General features: G+C 33.9%; 1 protein-coding gene across 1 annotated transcript; it reads left to right on the forward strand.

The window, feature by feature from the left end:
* The first annotated feature begins 20,937 nt into the window (after positions 1 to 20,937).
* LOC109020577 lies at positions 20,938 to 23,676 on the forward strand. Its single transcript, XM_019003069.2, has 2 exons — positions 20,938 to 22,365; positions 23,378 to 23,676. Exons 1-2 carry the CDS (start codon positions 21,164 to 21,166, stop codon positions 23,427 to 23,429), a joined length of 1,254 nt encoding a protein of 417 aa, XP_018858614.1. The 5' UTR covers positions 20,938 to 21,163; the 3' UTR covers positions 23,430 to 23,676.
* Positions 23,677 to 25,332: the final 1,656 nt, after the last annotated feature.

Raw genomic sequence — 25,332 nt, forward strand, 5'->3', positions numbered from 1 at the left:
ATGTGAGTTTGTGAGTGAGGAAACTTACACAGTTTTTCATTGGCTTCCCCCCCCCTTTTTTTTTTTTGTTTTTCTTAAATACTCTCAAGGTGTTGTCTTTTACCTTAAAAGTCAAATTTTATGCTATGGCCTAGATATTTGAAAAAGTATCTCCTCCTAGCACAAGGTCTTTATACCCTTGACATGTTCATTGTTGTATTGCTTATCTCTTTCCACAATGATTAGAGCAATAATTTTTTCTATAAGGACTTTAGAGGACAGATCCGTGTTAAGTTTTTGCCTTTTTCTACAATGAATGAACACTGACTTTTTCTATATGGACCAAACCTTTATGCTTGGCAAGTGGAGATCTCTTTCTTTTAGTACTAGGTTCAACTAGTATTGGTCGATTTAAGGCATTGACTCCTCCTTTTGTTAGCACCTCTTAATTTGATATGGAAAATAATAATGAGGGTAAGAGTAGGTTCTTCACAATACATTTTAATGTGACCTTGTCTGCATAAATCCTAAGGTTAGCCCACACAAAGTGAGCTATACAAATCAAAAAATGCTTCAAGTCAAGGAGTTGACTGTGTGAGGACCCGAATGCTCAAAACTTGGCACAAACTCGAAGCTTACACCTTGCTCAACTGTAAAACAACCTGAACTAGGAGACCAATCAAGCAAAAATAGAAGATAATTTAATCAAACAAGCTAGTAAAGCATAAAATAGAAAAAACAAATGCATGTCCTAACCTAATGACGTGCAGAAATTTAAATGCAAGTGAGTAGTGTAGCCTTCACTTGATGTCACACACACCAATGGCTTTCCTTAAAAACTCAAACCTTAAACCATCTAAAGGTTTAGTAAGCAAATCAATCAATTGATGCTTGGTGGACACATGATCCAAAGACACTATTCTAGACTCGACCAAGTCTCTAATAAAATGATGCCTAATGTCTATATGCTTGGTTCTAAAGTGTTGAACATGATTTTTTGAGATACTAATTGCACTAGAATTATGACAATAAATTATCATAGTATCTTGAGAGAACCCGTAGTCCTCAAGTATCTTTTTCATCCATAGAAGTTGTGTGCAATAACTTCCTGCTACTATATACTCAACTTCAGCTATAGACAAGGAGATGGAATTTTACTTTTTACTCATCCAAGCAACCAAATTTCCACATGCATAAAAGAATCTTCCGGACGTGCATTTTTTGTCATCTACATTTCCAGCCCAATCAGTATCTGAATAGCCAACTAGTGTCAAGTTAGTGTCATTAGAATACCAAATTCCATAATCTACAGTTGCACTTAGATATTTAATGATTCTTTTCACTGCAGTAAAATGTAATTCCTTAGAATTAGCTTGAAACCTAGCACACACACCAACATTGAATGCTATCTTACTTGTTGTAATATAAAGTAAACTCCTTATCATGCTTCTATAGAGTGTCGGACCAATGTTCTTACTTGTAGGGTCAGTGCTGATTTTTACTGAAGTGCTCATAGGGGTACAAGCATGGCTCTTTCCTTCCATTCCAATCTTCTTAACAAGTTCTTTAGCATACTTAGATTGTGAGATGAAAATTCCTTCTTTAGTTTGTTTAACTTGAATGTCCAAGAAAAAAATTAATTCACCAATCATGCTCATTTCAAACTCAGATTTCATTTCAATAGCAAAATCATGGGAGAGTGAGTCAAGGGTTGCTCCAAAAACAATATCATCTTCATAAATATGAGCAATGAGAAGTTGCTTACCTGATTTTCTTATGAAAAGAATCCTATCAGCTTGTCCTCTAGTGAAACCATGTTCAAGTAAGTAAGTTGTCAACCTTTCATACCAAAGTCGTGGTGCTTGCTTCAATCCATAGAGTATCTTCTTTAACCTGTACACATGATCAAGATAGAGGTTATTAATGCATCTTTAGGTTGTTCTACATATACTTCTTCTTGTAGTAGTCCATTTAAAAATGCACTCTTAACATCCGTTTGATATAACTTAAAATTTAGATGAAGCTATAGCAAACAATATATGGACAGATTCTAAATGTGCAATAAGAGCAAAAGTTTCATCAAAATCAATCCCTTCTACTTGTGTGTAGTCTTGTGCAAGAAGTCATGCTTCGTTTTTGACTATGGTGCCATGCTCATCGGAGTTGTTCTTGAAGATCCACTTGGTTCCAATGATGTTGTAATTTTCAGGTTTAGGAACCAACTTTCATACTTCATTTCTTGTGAATTGATGAAGTTTCTCATGCATGACGTTCAACCAACTTTCATCACTTAAAGCTTCTTCAACTTTCTTGGGTTCTACTTGCGACAAATAACATACAAAAGAAATATGATTTATAACTCTTTTTCTTAGTCTCATTCCTTCATCTAGCTCACCAAGAATGTTCTCTCTTGGATTATTATGACTAATCCTCGAAAATGGTTCTTTGTCATGTAAAGGAGGAGAGTTTGGAGGTGTTTGCTCTACACGGTCGGCATCACTCTGCTCTTCAGAATTCTCTTCCGTGGCCTGGGCTAACTCTCTCATGTTTTCAAGTTACCTTTTTGTGGTCTCGGCTAAAACATCATCTACTACTACATTTATAGATTCCATAACAATTTTTGTACGTAGGTTGTAAACTCTATAGGCTTTGCTATTTGAGGAATATTCATTCATCACTCTTGTTGTCAAATTTATGTGAAGTTTTCCGATCATGCAAGATGTAGCACTTGTTGCCAAAGACTCTAAAATATTTAACTGTGGGCTTCTTGTTCTTCCGCAACCCGTATGGGGTATGTTTTGTTCTTCGTCTGAAGACAACTCTACTGATGGAAACCAAGATGTGCCTAGTCTTAAAGATCATTTGGAACTTCCAGATGGGCCAAGAAGATCAAGGAGACAATGTAAGGATTGATGCAATCCACTTGGGACGAGTTTAGCAAGAGCCCAACATTCAAGATGGCGCTTGAAGGATGAAGATCCAGTTTTGATTCATTTGATCAGCTATGGAAGAGGGCAACGACAAGACTTAAAAGTTTTGGGCTCTTGAAGGGTTTCAACTTATTTAATTCATTTGAAGAACTAATTTTATTAGTTTAGAATAATTGAGTTTATTATAGGAAGCACTTAAGGGGAACTATGCAAGGACATGTTGGGAAAGTTATTATTTTATTGAACTAGGGTTAGGGTTATTGTAGCCGAGTTACTATAGCGCGCACTGTAGACGCGACACTGTTCATCCAGGGGCACTTTTGGAAGATGGGGGTTTATTTTGGCTAGGGTTTCATTAGGTTTTGCTTTAAATACTCTATGTAGCCACATTTTAATCAATTTATGAAATTTGATGAATTTATTCATTGTGAGTTGAGTTTTACTCCTCTTGTTTTTAATTGAACTTTTGAACTTATCAAAGGTAAATCACAACTTTTGTGGCATTCCTCCTTTGTAATCTGGGTTCTTGAGACGGGTTCTTCAACGGGTCTAGATTTTAATATAATCTAGGTTCTTGAAACGAGTTCTCATCAGGTCTAGATTCTCCATCTATTGGCTTGATTTTGACTTTCTTGGAAAGTTTTCAAATTGATTGTGGGTTCAAGGGAATTCACTCCCGTGGATTCATATCATCTACTCAGAATGTGGCTTTGTCGTGTTCACAGCTTCTCCCCAAAAGTATAAGGCCATCTTTTTGTTGCTCAACATCGTTCAAACCATTTCTTGAATAGCTCTATTTTTCCTTTCTACTTCTCTATTTTGTTGTGGAGTAATATGGGCAAAGAATTCCTGATGGATGCCCTATTCATCACGGAAAGAGAAGTTAGAGTTTTCAAATTCTTTACCATGATCACTACGAATTCTAGAGATAGAAAGGTACTTCTCTATTTGTAGTCTCTTGAACAGCTTCTTGGCAAGGTCAAATACTTTAGATTTTTCCCTTAGAAGTATGGTCCAAGTAAATCTGGAAAAGTCATCCACAATAACCATGATATACTTCTTCCCTCCAAGGCTTTCGGTTTGTGTTGGACCTATCAAGTCCATGTGAAGTAGCTCAAGAGATCAAGAGGTGAGAATATCTGAAATTTTCTTGTGTTGAGATGTTGTTTGCTTTCCCTCTTGACATGCTCCACACACCATCTTTTTAGCTTTTAGAGACTTTGGTAAACTAGCTATTGCTTCTCTTTTGGAGATTTTTGACAAGTCTCTTAGGTTGATGTGACCAAGACGTTGATGCCACATCTCGGCTTCATCTAATAAAACTCTATGACAACTCAAATTTGATGCTGGGGAGAATCCATAACAATTGTTTGAAGTTCTAGTGCCCTTCAAGACCCATTCTCTAGCTTGATTATAGACATTGCATTCATCCTTTGAAAACTGTATAGAGAGATATTCATCACAAAATTGACTAATACTAAGTAAATTAGCCTTAATGCCACTTACAAATAAAACATTATGGAGAGTAGGTAGTACAGGTATTTCAATACTCCTATTTCCTTCAACTCTGGCATTGCTCCCATCTCCAAAGGTCACGGTTCCTCCATTTGTGGACTCCATCTTCTTGAATAGAGCTTTATCACCCGACATATGTCTTGAGCAAGCACTGTCCAAGTACCACAAGCAGTTGTCCCTTGACTTGAGTGTTGTGTGAGCAACTAAACACACGACATCCTCTTTAATCACCCATTTAGCTTTGAGTTTAGTCTTATCTATATCACTTTGCATAATTTATTTATTTTTTGTTGAGAGGGAAAAAATCTGCTATTTCACTAAGTGTACGACTGATGGTAATTATTTGATGACTCAAGTCATCAACCTTATTTTCTAAATTCTTTTTCTTTCTTGTAGATTTTCTTTTTCCTGCACTTTTCTCAAGTTAAAGCCATGTGGCCTTATATGGCCAAGAATACCACAATGATGACAAATAGGAATAAACTTACCTTCGGACTTACCTCGATTAAGCTTCCTTGACATTGATCTTTCATGAAAGGCTCTCAGAATCTTAGATTTTGACATGGCTTTCTTTGGAGCATCCTCACCTTGGCTTCCTTTAACATAGATAATACAATTTAATGAAGTGACAGCAGATGATGAGGGTTGAAGTTCTTTGCTTTGGGATGTCATGTAACCCAAACCCGTGTGATCACAACTGGATTTTTGAAAGCTCAACATTTCATCTAATTTTTGAATTGTAGTTTTTTTTCTTGTATTCTTGAACTTTTTCCAATTCCTTCTCAGGTACCCTTCTTTGAGTGTTCAATCTTGATACTTCAACTTTAGAAATTTTGTATGCCTCGGATTGATTATTCTTTTCATTCTCCACGGTTGTGAGCTTGTTGTACAGCTTCTTATTTAGTTTTTTCAGCTTGACCACCTCTTCACATAAATCATTATAGGCCCTGTATACTCAGCTCATGGTCAGCCTCAACTAGAGCTACCTTCCAATCACTATCATCATCATCACTTTAAGGTTTTGTTAGCATAATTTCAGGAATCTTACTAATAATAGTAGAAAAATCCATAAATGAACTTTCATCTTTAGATGTTGAACTGGAATTTTCAGAATTTGAGATGTCACTTAGGGTAGGTTTGGAGGGTGAGATGAGAATTTTGTGTTTTGTTTTGAAGTTTAAAATATTAAGTTTTAGTATTATTATTGTTTTGGGATTTGAAAATTGTGTATTGGGATTTGAAAAAGTTGAATTGTTTATTATATTTTGTATGGAGATTTGAAAAATGTGTAATGATGAGATGAGATGAGATGAGAATTTTGTGTTTTATTTTTGGCCCCAAACCTGCCCTTAGTGTGGCATTAAGTGCTTTTCCTTTGTTCTTTTTAAAGTTTGGACATACAATCCTTTTTTGACCATAACTTGAGCATTCATGGTACTTAACCTTATCATTTTTCTTAGATTTCTCTTTATTCCATTTTTTAGAATCATTTTTCTTAGCAGTGAATTCCTTACATCTCTTTTGCTTTCCATTTGCCCTTTTATTAAACATGAAATTTCTGAGTTTTCTTGCAATAAGCGCGATATACTCATCGTTTAGATTCTCCTTATCAGAAAAATCTTCACGATCTTCTCTCACTATTTTTAGAGCACTGGATTTACCTTTTCTTGTTTGAGAAAGTGAAGACTCATAGGTTTGTAAGGAACCTACTAGTTCTTCAACTTTAATGCATCCAAGTCCTTAGTTTCCTCTATGGCAGTCACTTTTGGGTGAAATATTTTAGGCAAAGATCTTAAGATCTTCCTCACAACTCTTGAGTCTTCCACCTCCTCGTCGAGATTGAACCTTTACAATATCGTTAAGTTTAGCATAAAAATCATTAAAGCTCTCATCTTCCAACATTTTCATCTTCTCAAACTTTGAGGTTATTAATTGCAATTTATAATTTTTTACAATTCTTGTTTCCTCATGCATGACTTCCAAGCTATCCGAAGCTTCTTTAATAACCTCACGCATGGAAATTCTTTAGAAAATACCGCCATAAAAATAGCATTAAATCCCTTGCTATTCCAATTACAGTTGTTAATCTCATCTTTTGACCATGCAATGGTTGTCCCTCGTTTAGTCGATCCATCCGTCCTCGCTCAACTGCATACCACACACGTTCATCCAACGATTTGAGGAAAGCCCTCATATAAACTTTCCAATATGCATAATTTTTCCCATCAAAGTGTGACGGGGCTGTCAATGACGACATGGTCAACAGGGGCATGGATCACACTCGAATAAGTGAACCACGCTCTGATGTGTAACACAGGGGTCCAGTACCAAGTTGTTTTAAAAAAAATTTGGATTTTTATGTGCGAAAAGCACATTTGAATTTTCAAATAGTTTTTTTAAATATACTACAGGCTTAAAATCTCTGTTTTGGTGTATTATGATTTTTCTGTGGATTTGATATTTAGGTTTAAAAAAAAATCTTTTATTGGCCGAGATAATTTTTAAACAAGTTGGTTTATTTCTTTATTTTTTAAAGTTGAGTCAAGGCTTATAATTCACTGAAAAAGATTAAGCCCAAGCTCGTGTTGCCTTATTTTCAGACTCCACGTTCAACACAGTTTCACGTCGGCTTTATCCCTATGCATGCACGCCGCTTTCTCTCACCTCTAAGGTTATAATTTGGTCTTTCAATCACATATATATACACATCCTTCGTGCATGAAGAAAACCCAAAATAGGGTTGTTGTCTCCTTCCCCAAGCTAGGGCTGCCGCACGTTAACTCCCCCATGCCTCCACGTCTAGGCAGCACCAAACTCACGCACACAACCCCATTTTCCCACCCTATGATATTTTAGTTCTTCTTCCACAACCAACAAGTCCCACAAACGGCAGGTTGCCTCGCACCCCAGCCCACGCACGGACAGTCCATGGAGGAATCTGTTGTGATCATGCAAGAAACCACCTCATGCTACCGAGACCTCCAAGCTCTGCCCTACAACACCTCAAGCCGTCCTTTACGTTTAGACCATCACAAAAATCCAAGCCTGTGTGCGCTCAGCCGAACGAAAACCACCACCGTGCGAGTCTTTCCCCTGCACGACGGAAGCCACTAGTCATTGCCCAGCCCCTCTAGAAATCGTAAACCATCGTACCTGCACCATACACACGATGCCAACCATTGGGAACCATGAGAAGTCATCCCTTGTTTTTTTTTTTTTACATCAAAACAGAGCCAATATCTCCACTGCGTAAGGCTCCTCCACGAGCTGCCCAACCACTAGGATGGTTTTACCTTGCAACCATTACCACCACTGCCCCGGGCCGCTATCACTCACTGGAAAGCAAGCCTCTGCCATGTTACTCAGCTATTGTCGTGGTTCCTCCGTGTCACACAATGCAAGCACCCTCATTAAGACCCTTTCTCTTTCCACGTGAGACTCTCTCTCTCTCTCTCTCACCGTGCCCAGCTCGCCAGCGTATCGACACCAGTCGCATTCCACCGCTCGAAACTTCTCTCGGTAAGTCCTTCGTTACTCTCCAACCGCAACATTGATGCCTTGTTTCTAGTATAAGTGTGTAGTTCCTGTAAACCTTCGTAGGTTTAGTAAATATTTTGAGTGATAATTACAGTTTTACCCTTTTAGCCAAGTTTTCTTGAACAAGTGTTTTCGGTAGGACATGTTTTTCCATGGGGCTACGTCATTTTCAATAGATATTTTAGTATTCTATATGGGTTTTGTCTCACGTTATAGTACAAAATTATATTAGTTAATATTAATGTTTTGTCGGAGTTATTAAGTGAATATTGATGAATTTGGAAAGTGATGATTTGTAATTTTAGGTTTTGAGGAATTAAATAGGTCATTATAGAAGCTTATGATTAAATATCGAAATACGTGATTAATTAAAAATTTACGAGAATTACGTGATTATTTTATAGGTGACGTTTAATTATTGTTCGACATTTTTTAGGAAAATTCTGAAAAAGCTAAGAAGTTTAGGTAAGCGGGGTTCCTATGCTAGACTTTGCATTAAAATAAAATGAGCTGAAGTTGATTTTCGAAAAATATACATATATGATTATGAAAATAAATTTGAACTACCTCAGTTATTTGTTCTGCATTACTCATGAGATTCTGTTTAAGAAGAAAGTATTTTCTGTCATGATTGTTGTAGACATGAGCCTATTTTTAACATTTTATTTCTGAATTGTGCAAAAGAGAGCGAATATGAAATTTTGTGCATAAATTATGTTTTTGTGATCTGATTCTGTTTTGTTCTAATTTTGTTCAGTACTCTATTTTGATAAGATGTGGCATTTGAAAAACCTTTGGCATGACTATCTGGTTCTGCATTTGATTCTATTTTTGCTTTGTTTAGTTAGAGACCCTACCACGGGGGTTTTACATGGCTTCTGTTTCGATATGATATGACCTTACCACGGGAAAGAATAGTGGTATTCTGTTTCAGTTCTGATATGCATCTGCTTGGTTATCCGCAAATGCACAACCCTACCACGGGGGTTAAACATGGCCTCTATTTTAATATGATGTTCTGATATGATGATGATGATGAATCAGATATGTTATGCCAAAGTACGTTGGAAGATTCACATTCTGTTTCTGTTCGGTTAGCTACCAGGATTTGCACAACCCTACCATGGGGGTTAAACATGGTATTTGTTCTGATATATATGATAAGATAAGATATGATATTTCAATATATACTATGCCAAAGGGATTTTGATTATGAATATTTTCAAACTTTTGTTCTGATATTTTTGATAATATTGTTTTGAAAACATTACTTTGATTCTGCATTCTGAAAGAAAAGATTATGTTCTGTATTCTGAACTCTATAAATGCTCATATTTACATACTAGTATATGTCCTCTACTTACTGAGTTGTTGATAACTCACCCCTTATCTCCAAATATTTTTCAGATGATTTTGGATAGTTCAGCTAAGGATCAGGATTATGGAGTATCGGTGAGATGATTATTTAAGTATAGTGGATTACTCATAGAAGATTTCTAAGAATTGGCAGATTTTATTAAGAGATTTTGTAGCATTCTGATGACTTTATATTTTGGAGTCTGTAAATATATTGATAAATTGTGAGTTTTAAGTTACATGGAGTAACTGTTCGATCCCTGCGGGACCGGGGCATTACATGATGCCAATTGAAATCACCCAAGTACCCCTTTATTGTATTACCATGTTCTACTAAGTCAATCTTAGTTATAAAGGAAAACCTTTTAAGAACTCCTCGAAGGTAAAATCTTACAGGGCAAACCCAGAAAAATCAATTTTATTATTTGAAAATCAGTTACAAGTAATTCTCAATTACAAAATCTTTGCTAATTAACTCTCTTACTTGATCCGACAAACGAATTGTTTGCCTCTACCGCAGTAGCAGCCAGAACCTCTGGCGATTTTCAAACTATCGACTTCTCTCCGAGAGCTCCAGTGGCTGAACACGATCAATTAAACTCCAACATGGAGTAAACACGCACTCAACGAGAAAAAAAGAAAAATACGAGAAAATTATCATTTTCTCACACTCAAGCACTTGGATCACTCTCCAATCTCTCCAAGTTTTGAAACAATGATCACAGATCATCATCCAATCAAAATCTCAATCATAAATATTCTGATCAATATTTGATCTGCAGTAGGACTCTGTTGACGGATTGAGTCTAGTAGGAATTTGATATGCAGGACTCTAATGACGGAAGGACTCTGCTAGGAACAAATCTGTTGACACCCGATGCTAAGTCTTCTCAGCAGATATAGATTTCTTCAACTGGATAATTCTTGACTTTTCGAACTTCAGTTGTACACACTCTTGATTTATCCAAAACATTATCTAATAACTTCTTGATATAAGTCAAATGTTTATAAATAAAGATAAAATATTTTACATTCATTCAACTAACTTAACAACAAATCTATATCCATCTAGTCACCTAGTTCTAGCCAAAAACTTACATTTACACACGTAACCAACTCCTAAGGGTTGACTCAAGTGGTAAGTATCTTGGTCTTGGTGGTATGCTTCTTCTGGTGTCTAAGGTTCGAAACTTCTTGGGTGCAAATAATATCTAGGGCTCATCGGACTGAAAAATCTTCATTGAATTACTCGATGTGCACTTGCAGGAAACTCTTTACAGAGGGCCTAGCACCCCCGAGATTAGTCAGGATGCAATTCTTCGACACTCGGTGCAAATAATTAAAAACAATTAAAAAAAAAACTATAACCATGTAATCCATGCACTCTAGTCAATAATTCTATATTGGTGGTTGTTGTTGTTGTTGTTTTTTTTTTTTTTTTATTAATGTTATAAAGTGAATGAAGAAAACATAAACCATGCTTGATTTGCCATTTTATCGATAAAAGTTTTTAAAAATATTTATTAATTTTATCCAAACATCTTTCATTCTGAGCAAAAATTTTTGGTTTCAATTTTTTTCCTTTAATCATTTGCCTAAAATTAAATGAAAAGTAAAAAACACAAAGTTCAAAATAATTTTTATAAAAAGAAAACTGGTTTGTACAGGGGTATAAAAGTCACATACAAAGTCTTTAAAAGAAAGTAAGTTTACCCGGAAAATTTGTGTATCACTTTTTTTAAATTACTGCATGAAACTTGTATATACTATTACTTTTATAAAAATAACTATAAAAATTGTATTTAAACAACTTTTCAACTCCCATACTTTGATAAAATGAAGGTTTACGCGTCATCATGCAGATTTTGATAAATAGGTAACTGTTATGAAATATCTTTTAGACATGTCATGAAAAAGAAGTTCAGGCACAATAATAAATTCAAATTTGGAAGCAATGTAAAATCTAGATGGATCGGTACTTCTATTTTTAAAACTATATTCTATTTGGAACAATGCTTTTCGGAGGGCTAAAATTAGGGGTGATAAACGGTCCGTTCGGTCGAACCGGACCGAGACTTAAACCGGTCCGATCCGGTCCACATTTTAGAGGATCGAAAATATTCGGTCTGGTCCACGGTCCATGATTTTTTCGAACCAGACCGGAGTGAACCGAATGAAAAATTAAAAAAAAAATTATATATATATATATTTTATATATAATAATTGTACAATTAACAATATAAATTTTTAAATATATTATTAATACTTGTTAATATTCTATAAATTAACAATATTTTATATATATATATATATCTTCATCTAACCTTTCACTATTAACAATATAAAATTTTAAATATGCTATTAACACTTATTAATATTCTATGAATTAATAAATATATAATATCAATTAGTTAATTATATAGTAATTATATAAATTAATAATATAATTTTCATCTAATTTATTATCATTGACCATATAAAATATTTTTTTATTGAGTTTGTTACATAATCCACATTAATAAGTCACTTAATTTAATTTAGTATTTTAAATAATTTTTTTATTAATTATTTAAAAAAAAAAAAAATAGGCCGGTCCCTTTGGGTGTTCGGTCCGGAAAAATTATAGACCGAAAATATTCAGTCCATCGCCGGACTGGACCGGACCGTTTGCAGCCCTAGCTAAAATTTGTAAGATAAGATATTCATTGATATTCATTCAAGGCTTTCAACTAGGGGTGTAATCAGTCCAGCCTGGTAGGTCATAGACTGAAAATCTCGATCCATCATTTTTGTTAGACCAGACCTATGAGAGAGTAAAAACAATAAACCTCAATACAGAGCCCAGCCACCAGGCCACATTAGGAGAAGAGACAAAAGATATGAGTTGGGGACAAAGGGGGGACGTGCAGCAGGTGAAGGGTGTCAGGGGGGATAGGGCCATGGTGTCAGGGAGTAGGAGCCATGGGGTCTGGGAGTGTAGTGGGCTATCAGGGGAGCATGGGGCAGTCAGGAGGGTCAAACATGCAAAGGCTTGACCTTACCACAACAGGGGCACACGCGGGAAAGGGAAATCAAATAAATAAAAGGGTTCGGATGACTGCTGAGGGGGTTCTTCATCCTTCTTCTTCAGCTCTCCTTCTTCCTCTTCAACCTCTCCTCCAACCTAAGAACAGGGAGCTCCAGAGACCGATTTTCCTCTAGTAAATATATCCGAAACCACCATTATACAGTGAGGAATAAGGGATCATGAGAAATTGTAAACAAGAATATTATAGTGGATTTCTCCTCCCCAAACACTCGTGGATGTAGGCATTATGCCGAGCCACGTAAACTCATGTGTTCATCTCTTTTATTTCTCTGCACTTATATTTTCTATTCACCGTCATAGACATACGTATCGCCACAGTACAGCCACACCGGAACACTGTCGGGAGTTTCAAACAACACTGAACGAGGCCCAAGTCGCCCCAATAGGCCGGAAATGACTCTTTCTCCCATTTCAGCCTGATGTGCGATTTTTACAATATCAACAGGACTGTTAGCTATCGGTCCAGTAAATCTGTTCGATCTAGTTTGGTCCATGAATATTTTTTCTTCTTTTTTACTTTTTTTGACAAAAAAATTAATACAAAAATTAATTTAATTAATAAAATTAAAATTAAGTAATCCCTTTAACATTTTGTATATGTTTAATGAATATTAAATAATTTTATTGTATATATGGTCAATGGTGATCTCTTGAATGCAAATTACGTAATTAACTTTGTAACACACCACTCCCCAATATAGTAATTTTTAGAATTTTTAGAAAATTAGTGTGCTACTAAACTTGAATTTAAAAGCTTTTTTTTCTAATGAAGCGCAATATACGAAAGATTCCATAAATAAGTCCATATTTATCTATTAGTCATTGATTACAAACCTTTCAAGGGGATCTTACGAGGTAAATGACATTCATTACAAACCTTTCACGTGGTCACCAGATTTTAGTGAGGATTATGAACCCCCTTGCATGCCGGTGTGGGTTTTCTTGCTTGGTCTACCTCTAAATTTTTTTCATGAGTCGGTATTGAAGATGATTACTGCACCGATCGGCAAATTCATTCGTGGCGATAATCCCACAGTTTGTGCAATGAGAACGGATGGTGCTAGAGTTTGTCTAGAGGTTGATGCATCAAAGGATCCGATTACTCATTTCTGGCTTGGCCCACCGGGACTGCCTTGCAACAGGAAGCATGATGTGGTCTTTGCTGCTTATTGCCAAGTCAATATTTATTAAATGCTTAAAATTCGAAAGAGAATCTGCAGAAACACTTATTTAAAATCAATAAAGTCTCAAGTGCTTATCAAAATAACTTATTAAATAAGAAATAATAAAACTGAGCATGACATAGACAGTCTTGACCTCTGCCTCACCTCCTTAGGCTAAGTCCTGTTTTGCAGTCTCATCCTCATAAGGATCATTATATGGGGTGGTTAAAACATAAAAACATACAAAAATTAGTCGAATACTCAATAAGCAACACATTATACAGTAAACATTATAAACATAAGGTTTCTTGAAAAATATGCATACTCATAAATTACATACGTAAATAACATGAACATGAACTTATTTTTCACTTATCATAAGCTGATACCCACTATTGACCCCCGTGAGTTAGGGTTAGCGAATCTCAGTAGATTCTGATTCCGGCCGTGGCCGTGGGTTGTGGAATCCATACATAAGGAAGACACACTGGGTGCCCTACCATCATGTATAACCTAATAATGCAATATGCCCATAACATATGGTACCATTTTCATATCATAATATAAGCCGTTACGTATATTATCATTCATACTTCATCATAATCATGCTTGCATACTTGTCATATGCCATAGATTTTAAATGAAATCGCATTCTTTCATAAAATGTTGTGATACATGTTTCCTCACATAAAATTATGATTTTTCATAAATCTTTCAATGCATAACTCCTTTCATAAAATCATGAATTTTCATAAATATTTTAATACATAATCTTCACATAAATCATGGCTTCTCACAAAATATTTTATTTCATAACTCTCATATAAAATCATGAATTTTTATAAATATTTTGATGCATAATTCTTTGCGTAAAATCATGGATATTCATAATTTTATCATGACTTGGGTACGTAAAAAAAGGTTTCCAATGGAGGGCGTATATGCATAATATATACTTTTATAAAAGACATGTCGTTTACCGTACATATGTGTAAGGGTATGATCATGCTACTTACCTTACCTCACAGCGTTAATCCAATATTTCTGGAATGAAATCGATCACGTGAACTAGAAGGAGAGAGAAAACATGAGGGATATTGGTGGACTAGAGGTGCTCTGTGTGGTTTTGGGTAAGTAGAAACCACATTGGAACTTGAAGAGGAATGAGATACACGTAAAGTGCATGGAGCTGAGCGTATATAAGGAGTTGGTTTATTTAATGTGAAAATGATTTGTAAAATTGTAAGAGAGTTCATTGGGGCATGAATCCTACTGGAAGGTGGAGACGTGCATGGCTTAGAGTTTTGAGAAGACAGTCAATTAAAGAATTTTAATGCGAAGACGACTTGTAGAGTTGTATCCCTGTTGGAATATGATGCCGATGAGTTTGACCAAGGTCACGATTATTGAAGAAAAGAGTTTGAATTTAAAAACATGATCTAGTAGTTCATTCAATATAAGATTAGCAGTGACTAAGACTGCATATGTGATTTCAATTAGTGATGATTTTAAATTAAAATAAATTTCTAATGGATGATCTTTAAATTTTAAAAGGAGTCAAACTCGTTCAATAAATAATAAATGAAATTTAACCTAATTATTGAGGCTAATTAAAACTCCTAATTAACCTCAATAATTATTAAATATAGTTTAAATTTAATAAAAATTATTAATATTTTGACCTTAAAATTATTGGAATAGGTCGTTACAAACTTATATAATTACTATATAAAATATTTAAATATATATAGATTCGGTCGATTTCGGTTTGATCGGATCCAACAAAATTATACCTCAAAATCGGAGATAATCTTATTAGATTAATTCTATATATAATTATGAAGTGCGTAAACGTCGCATAATCGCTTTGAAAAAGAATGATGTCTATTATTAAAAAATTAATTTTTTTATATGAATCAGATGTTTTATTTATTTTTTTCGAAACGATTATGCGACGGTTGTATAATTTACGATTACAAATATCTTTTCTATCTTATTAATCCCATCCGGACCAAACCATTCGATCGAATCCATTTAATTTATAGTACTCCAGCACTATTGGCATGCGCTAGAAACAAACGCATAGTTAATTTAAAAAAAAAAAAAGAGAGGTTAAACATACTGTTCGTGTGAAAAAAAAGTAAAAGCACAAACACGGGGTTAATGAACTGGGCTGATCTGATTTATTTACCGCAATTGATGTGTGACAGTACTGAGAGACATGCAGCGCACGAGCATGCACGCCTGCAGGGTTTCGGGCCTTCGGCTCCAGTAAACTTATTCAAAGTGGTATGCATCGTTCGATGGCGACATGCTTTGATTTTTGTTTCTGAACAAACAAAGTAAATAGGGAAAAGAGATTTATTTATTTATTTTATTGAATTTTTTGTCTTTTCAAACGCAATGGTCTGAATGCAATCGGGCAGATGGAGGAAGAGACGATTGTGCTTGTTGTGGATGATGTGATTCGTCAAAAGTAGGCATTTTATCTGAAAGGGTAAAAGGGGCAACTGCACACGCCATGCACCCTGGGATTGGTGGAAGCTGGCTGCTTGGTTTTGATTTTATCAGAAGAAAGTCCATGTCGATATCCATATCAATCCATCCACCCATCCAACTTTGATGTTATCCCCAGACAGCAGACGCAAAACAGAAACACAAAGGCTCATTTCTCACTCTTCTCTCTCTTTCACATGCTTTCTCTTTCTATATTTTATTAGCATTTATTATTGTCCCCGACTGTATCCCATTAATTGATATCAGTAAACATTGATAATTTTTATATTAATAATTCTTTATATCCGTCACCATTTTTTATCCCATATTTTATAAAAAGTAATTCACATTTTATGGTTAAAAAAAAATATCAAGTACGGGATACGATAGTAAATAATAACTTATGTATATCAAAATCCTTTTTATATATATTGAGCACATATTGTTTTCTTTTTTCTTTTTCCTTTTATTGGCCGTGATTCGTTTGTTCAGGAGTTTCTTCTCCACTATTAATCTTACCAATTTATAAACCCATTGATAATGATTAAAATTCATATCAATACTTTCAATTCCCTTTTTCCTTCCTGTTTTTGTTCTCATTATTTTCATGAATTTTCCAATTATACTTTTGTTTTGGCATACCAGCTACTTCACTATTTCCATACAGTTATTACTATTCACAAATCATCTTAAGTCACTCAAACATCTAAACATAGCAAAAAATACAGTAATTAGCTTTTACATGAATCCAAGAAAAGTGTTTTTTTTAAGATTTCACCTTTTGTTGCGATTCAATGATGTCGCAAAAGACTTAACGTCGCAAGAAGCATTTTTTTCGTCGACATTATTTGTGATGGTATGGTTACGCCGCAAAAATAGGGAAAAAAAAAATAACGGTAGCCTATTGTTCAGAGTGCACCGAACAAAGTCCTGTATGGTGTTCGGTTTGGACGAAAATTTGTATTATTAGGTATACCACTTATTTGCAAGGATTTAAATTTTCGTTAGAAAAACCTATTATTCGCAATGAATTTTGATATGTTGTAAATAAGTTTCTTTTGCAATGATGACAAAACGTTGCAAATACCCATTATTAACAACGAAATCTTTATTTTCTCGCAATTATTGGAAAACTTATTTCATGCAACAAGAACAAAAATCTTTTGCAACGAGAACAAATATTTTACAACGAGTTTTGATTAGTTGCAAATAAGAATATATATGTATTCCTATTTGCAACGAATTTGATTTGTTGGAAATGTGTATTCTTATTTGCAACGGCCATCTTCGTTGCAATTGTTAAAAAACTCGTTGGATATAATATTTTATCCACTGTCATGGTTAAAAGTAAGAGTAACACTATATTCTCATTCTATTTTTATTCCACTATATATATATATATGTAAAATGTGACACATTTATACTATTAGATGATAAAAAATTATTCAATAAAAAATTATTTAATAGTAATAAATGTGTCACTTTTTATATAATGAAATAGTAGTGTGGTGTATATATAAAAGTTTCCTAATAGCATTGAGATGTTGCCGTTGCAAAGTTTTTGTTGTAAATGCAACTATTTTTAACGAAATATTTTTTATCGTTACAAATGATGTATTATTAGCATCAGAAAAAATGTTCGCTGCAAAAAATTATTTCTGTTGTAGCTTACATATCGAACTAGTCTGTTACTAAACTAGTACACTGTGCTCGTAATCCTTATTTTCAACATTATTTCTTGGAAAACGGCATATAATTGGACTATCCAACTCGAAAAACAGCAATTGTAGTGGCCTAGCTAGCTTGACGACAGCTGCTTTTTGCGGTTATAATTTGTACGAAAGCACTCTATAATTGTGAAACTTGTTACTTGATTGCAATATGATTAGAGAAATGATAGACTGTATTAACTTGTTTACGTAATAAAATAATTTTATTTTTATTTTTATTTTTAATTTGATGGATAAAATTTATTATGTTTAGAATTATATATAAATTGTGAATAAGTTGTAAGTCTATCACTACTTATATGATTAATTAACTTTTTATACATTTTCAATTTTTAGAACAAAGAATCATCTTCATCTTTCTCCTCAAGCTTCCATTTTCAGTCTTTAACAATTTATGATACTCATTTGGATTCAGAAATTATCTCATCTTATCTTATTTTATCTTTATAATTTTTTTAAATTTTCATACAAAATATAATAAAGAATTCAATTTTTTCAAATTTCACAAAAATAATAATATTAAAAAAATAATATTCTAACAATATTTTATTTAACTCATCTAAAACTATCTCATTTCATCTCATCTAATTTTATGTCACTATCCGAACCAGCCCTCAGTGTTGAATTATGTAAATTTTGATATATTTCTCTCTGTTTATATTTTATGCTCTTTATATACTGTTCAAACTATGGATGAGGAGCATCCGAGCATCGTACCACATCCGAGGACCAAGGACAATCGTTGTCTATTCAACTATTGTACTCGCTTCTGCCCTTGATCGAAAAATACATCAACAATGCCGATCGGCGATCCCTCTGGTTGTGTGGAAGTGAAAGGCCGTCTCCTGCCTTGGTCATTTATCTTCCTTTTTCTCTATTTCCTTTCTTGCCTTTCAAGCCAAGTTTCCTACTTTATGCATCCTCTCTCGACTTTTCATTCGACTCATATATGTCTTGCACTCTTACTTGTTAGACTATTAACTTTATATCACTCAAATATGCACGAAAGCGTGCTTTTTAATTCATTATCTCCTTAATCTTTATGTTGGGCTTATGTGGATTGGACTTGCTACATTTTATGTCCAACACATTTTAAAAAGTGAGATCCATATCAAAAAATCTACTTTTTATGTTGTGTTTCACTTTTTTTTAAATGACACAAAACTTGTCGTCTTATACATGCATCTAGCATGCTCCTAACTTTTCGTAATTAGGATTTATGCTTGTTATATACCCTTCTAAATTTCAAGTATTACACTAAACCTCCTCTTTTTAGTTAAATTGAAACAATTAGCGACACACTATGAAGCAATATTTCACATTATCTGTTTTGCATCCTTAATATAATATAATCATGTTTTCTTCCTGATCTGGGAGTCGTTATGAAATATTCATATCAATAAGACCAACTTCACACTTCACCAAACAAAAGTCTTCATTTAGATTCTTGGGAATTCACCATGACAAACTGCCGTCATTTTTATTTTCAAATATATATCATATGAAACAAGAAAATGGGTCAATTCGCTTTGCAAGCTACCACTTTTTTAGTAGTTGCACCATCGATTTCTATCTAACTATTAAGATTAATGGGAAATAGAACATGTGGTACAACTTTAAGGCTCCGTTTGGTTGTTAGACTGTATTGAGATCAATTCAGTTCAGTCTAATTTTAAACTGAGTCTAACATTCAAACACCAAATTCTCAAATTACTAAACTCATATCAACTCAAAATCTCTTTACACGTGAGATTCATAACATTTTTCAATTTAATATCTTTTTACATACGGGACTCACAACCTTTTTCATATTCCCATAAATATATCTAAACTCATTTTAATATACAAATTCATCTTAAGTGGACCTTACAAAACTTACTCCACTATCTCAACTCATTACTATTTATAAAGAACTTAACTTATATCAATTCAGCTCAACATCCAAATACAGCCTAAGCCTCATATCATAATCAATGATGTAAATTGTAAAAAAAGAAAAAAAAAACAAATAATGCAGTTTGGGTGTGCATATTGATGCTCTTTGATATTATGTATTCCTGTCGCGGCAGTACAAGGAAGTATAATATACTTGTCAAATTTAATTGTAACATGTAAGAATTTTATTAAATATGTTTTACACACCAATTTGATTATTTTTTTAAAGTACAATTCCTTGATAGTGCCATATGAAAATTGTAAATCCTTAGATGCAACCGCTTCTTTTTAATATATAGGGTACTGCTAGGCCTAGCTAGAGTGTTACTCAGCAGTGACCGTAAGGCATGCCCCTAGACTAAATCTCACTTTTTATTATTCTCATTAAACATTTTTAAAAAATAAAAAAATACCGATAAACTAATAGTCACTCCCTTAATCATTAAGCAAAAAAAAAAAAAAAAAATCAAATACATGAGCGTCAAAATGAGGGGGCATACTACCATTTTCCTAATATATATAATTAAGAATTTAAGACTATTTAATTGACCTTTTACTCTTTTAAGTTATTTTAAAACGTGGCATACCCCCATTGGTATATCCATTAGATTTGTTAGTAAAAATATGATTGACAAAAAAAAAAAAAAAATTATAAGAGAATTGTAAATTTAACCAAACCAAATACAACATATATTTGCTATTTTTAAAATATAGCTATGTTTTTGCATAATATATATATATATATATATATATATATATATATATATATTATATGTATAGCTGTTTTTGGATCAGAAAAAAGCACACCTGTCTGTTTAGATAAACAGCCACTATGAAGTAGTGTCCTAATTGTACACGACACTGTTGACTGCTAAATTATAAAATGAACAAGTGGAGAAAATTACGACACGAAAAGTTGTCCTTTTTATTGATCTTCAGCTATTGGGTATCATGTTGGACTACCAATCGAGGGTTAAAAATGTTACAAATCGATACTTATATTCCATTCTTGGGGTGGGAAAGAGGATTTCATTTAACCAATAAATAAGACCGGCCCTATCGGTAGTACTGTGTGTTGGGGGTTGTGTGGGCGTGCGGCTGGTGCGCGCGTGTGTGTGAGAGTGAGGTTTGAAAGGAGAATAAATAATTGAAAACAATCCTCCTAACTACCCCTTTAAAGCAGGTTATAGTAACAGAGTAAATGCGGTTTTCCAAATCAGGGAAAAATCCAAAAGAGTATAAAACCCTAGACTGTCCCCAGCTATTTATAACACCCATGAGGCCTTCCGGACTTCTCCGGATCAACCTCTGCCTCTGCGTTGTGTACTTTTGTCTTTCAGAATATTAGGAAAACCCATGATTCTTCCAACCCACCCCCTCCTTTCTGCATCCCATTTACACCGAAGTTGACACAGACACAGAAGAGAGCGAGAGATGAAGGGTCGGTCATCAAAACAGGAAACTAAGGAAGGAATGGAAATAGATAAGCCTGGTAAGCTCAAAGAGGAACCTCATCTTTCGGGTGCTTACATCCGAAGCCTGGTGAAACAGCTAACCTCTTCAAGAACCAAAGATCCAATGAATCACCTCAAAGACCCAGACTGTAGTACTGTTGATAGTGATGGTTTCCCTGGAGAAAATTTAACAAAATTTTGTGAAACCCAACAAGCAGTAAATCAACCCCCACAACCTCAACACCACAAAAAGCAGGTTAGACGAAGACTCCACACCAGTAGGCCATATCAAGAAAGGCTCCTAAACATGGCTGAGGCTAGGAGAGAGATTGTTGCTGCTCTTAAATTTCACAGGGCGGCAATGAAACAAGCCAGCGAACAACAACAGCAACAAACACAGAATGAACAACAACAGCAACAATCAAATAAACTGCAGTGTCAACCAGCCCACCCATGCTTTGAAAAAGAAGGAAACATCACATCTGGGAGAATTCCTCGTCTATACCCATCGGGTACAGCCAATTTTCCTAGTTATCTTGAAAATCTTTCTCACCCTTCCTTTTCTCATCCACCTTTTGCTCAACACCCTTTCTCTTGGCCCTCTTCTTCTCCATATGATCCTCCATCCGCTGCTGAAAATATCAATTTCACCCTCCCAAATCAGCCCTTAGGCTTGAATCTCAATTTTCATGATTTTAACAACCTAGACACGAGCCTTTATCAAAAAAGCAACCACCAATCACTGTACGCATCCTCTTCCCCCAATATTTCTGTAGCTGCTACCGATCAGGACGCAGCCAGTGTATTTGCAATATCACAGCTGGAAGCGGGGACTACTCCTCCAATAGCAGATGTCATCGACTCCAGTACTGTCACAGCTGGTGGTTCTAGAGGAGGCTTGCATGCAGCAATGGATGATGAGGAGATGGCGGAGATCAGATCGATAGGAGAACAGCACCAGATGGAATGGAATGACACCATAAATATTGTCAGATCAGCCTGGTGGTTTAAATTCTGGAAGACCATGGAACTTGGGGCCCCAGAAGTTAAGGTTGAAGCCGATGATGATGGGTACCATCCATTTGATGAAGTCATGGAATTCCCAGCTTGGTTGAATGCAAATGAGAGCTGCTTGCAACAACATTTGACTGAGGACTACTTCGACGATCCGGCCTTGCCTTGGTAAGATTTCAACTTTCTGAATATTGTTCTCTTGTGAAATGAAAGGGGGGATTTGCTTTTGGTTTTGTGTTTTCCTCGTTCATTCTGTTAGCTAGCCTTTTCTTTTCTATTCTGTTACTCTAATTTGAGCCTTTCTTAAGTTTTTTTTTATTGAGGACTAAAATATTAGTTGAGATATATATTATTTATGATCCTTTTAATTTTTAAGTTAAGAACACCTTTTGTCATAATTTAATATCACATAAAAAATTTAAGAAAAAATAATAATTTAACTGATCACGATTTAGCTAACATGTGAAGACCCGTTGAACTCTCAACTCCTGTTTTTATTTATCTATTGAGATTTACTATACATTAATTATTATATATTCTCAATACTTACAATTTTTTGTAAGGCATGAGAATATTTTTTATAAAATATGTATGTGTTTTTTACGGATTAATGTAAAATATAAAATAGTAAATAAAATACTTTTTGATGGAAAGATTTGTACTAAAACTTTAGTATGTGATGTGCGCTTTCTTCAGTATGGCCTGTGATCTGTGTTGGCCCAAATTTGGTATAAATAGAAAGTACATCTAGGAAGCTATGGCCTGTCAGAGGATTATAGTCTCTCCTGAAAAAGGTTGCATCTGTTTATGAAGTTGGAAAATGATATATTTTTGTTAGTGTAATGTTACGTAAAATCGTAAAAATATTATATAATTATTTTAAAAAGAGTGATATTTATTATTAAAAAATTATTATTTTTTAAATGAATCTCATATTTATTTATTTTTTTAAAGTGATTGTACGATACTTACGCACTTACGATTATAATTATCATTTTTATGAAAGTTATCAGCCAACATGAATTCTCTCTCTTTTCATTTATTTTAATTATCATTCCTTTTTTATTTTCCTGTTGCTGCTAAGACTACATTATATATCTTTATTCTTTAGTATCCCTTTTTAGTTGGACATTTTGAAGTTAACCTTTTTTTTTTCCCCTTATGATTCTTTACTACACAGCATGGACATTGGAGAAATCGAAGGTATTGATGGAGATCAGTGGTTGGCTTGACGACAAGGATTGATTGTTTTTTGTTGATCAAATCTTTGGCTCTATTTTGATTTTTCCATTAAATTTTGGGTAGACCCAGAAACTTTTTCTTCTTAATCTTGATAATAAGGCTGCTCGCAAATTAGATCTTAAAAGCAGGCAGTTCATAGAGGAAAATAATTATGTAAGGAAGAAAAGAGTACATGCTCTTCTCCTATTCCCACAGTTATCATTCTTAATTAGCCAATTTTGAAGTTTCTTAGTATAATAGCTCTCTACTAGTGGAAGTTGGAACCGCGGTGAAGTGGCAAAAACCTCTCCTTCAAAATTTCGACCATGATATAATGAGTTGTACAAATGTACATGCTTTAATCTCGGAAAAGAAAAAACATAGTAGGTAAAGTTTAATGATGTTGAACCCATCCTTCTCTTCCTCCATTCATAAGTAACACTATGGTCAATGGTGCGACTTGCTCGCTCTGAGAGCTTTTATAATTAGTGGCCAATGGCCATTGTTATAGATCAGAAATGGGATTTTGATACTAAAGTACTATTTTGATACTAAAGTACTGTTTTTATATTCTCAATCATATTGATTAGTTCAACGTATTTTAAATAGAAAAATGATTTGTATAAATTCTAAATAGATAAGTCTCATACAAGTCTTTGTAAAATAGTGGATCACACCTAAAAAAGTATAAAAAAAGACTATTATTAATTTATTAGTAGGACCCACGTTTTTACAAAAAGATTTTACGGAACTTGTCTATTTAAGACTTATACATTTAAATAACTTTCTATTTGAACAAGTTTCCACTTAAAATGTGACAAATGAATCAGCATGGTTTGAGATTTCGAGTTTATATTGAAAGCATTACTTTATATCCAACTATGAAAACTAGCTAGGACCTTACAAATAAATTGAGAAAGAACAAATTTGAAAGCTTATATATAAGACTATACCTTCTTTTTTTTTTTTGATAGGCTGTCTATGCTTCTTTTAGCTTGTCAGTGGCAAGCGTTTTTCTGGTCCTACCTTTTTTTTCCCATGTTAATCCTACCGTTATCTTATTCAGAAGCATGTGACGCGTGGATGAAATTCACATAGCATAAGGTGAAAATTACTAGGTGAAAAATACTAACATGGCTAGCTAACTTAAAAGGAAATCCATTTTCTTTTCTCTCAGCCAACAAATTTCATAAAACTTGATAATAATGCCACATGTAAATAATATCAGCTTGTGACATCTTTACACTTAAGTCAATCTTTCCATTTGAAAAATAATAACAAATAGAAAATAGCTTTTAAATGCAAAATAAAGATATAGATCAGATGCCCATGTCACATTTTCGTCGGGAAACTAATAATAACGAGATAAAAGGATTGAAACATTTTTTTTTTAAACGTAGGGAACTTATGTGATTGAAAATGTATTGACCTATTTAGAAAAGCGTAAAAATTCTGAAATTAATTTAAGTAATGTTTTATATAATTATAGGATGTACTGTAAATTTCGTACAAGTTTTAAAAAAAAAAAAGTGAAATTCACCACAAATAAATAAGTATTTTTATAAGTGAATCCTACTTTTTTAGTACGCAGAATTTAAACTTGCATATAATATTACTCAAATTAATTCTTAAGTTTTCACCATTTTCTAAAAGGCTTCATAAATTTTCAGATTTATAACATAATTTCCCTTCATCTTGAGAAATTTGAATTTTAACCCCTCTATCTACTTATTATTAGTTTCCTAATGAGAGAATTGAGAAGTGGCATAAAAATGCCACATGTTAGTCATTCAAAATGTGACGTGGTTTTTCTGTGCTGCTAATCTTATTTGAAAACTATCCAAAAAAAACTAGTAATATTTAAAAATAAATCAATCAATGAACAAAACATAAAAAATTAAAACGGAAAATAAA

Source organism: Juglans regia, chromosome 15 (genome assembly GCF_001411555.2).
Source record: "Juglans regia cultivar Chandler chromosome 15, Walnut 2.0, whole genome shotgun sequence".
Classification (NCBI taxonomy): domain Eukaryota; kingdom Viridiplantae; phylum Streptophyta; class Magnoliopsida; order Fagales; family Juglandaceae; genus Juglans; species Juglans regia.

Excerpts from the sequence above, each read along its gene's own strand:
- LOC109020577 (XM_019003069.2), top strand. The coding sequence starts at position 21,164 with ATGAAGGGTCGGTCATCAAAACAGGAAACTAAGGAAGGAATGGAAATA. Across the intron at positions 22,366-23,377 it reads GACGATCCGGCCTTGCCTTG|CATGGACATTGGAGAAATCG; the intron begins GTAAGATTTCAA and ends TTTACTACACAG.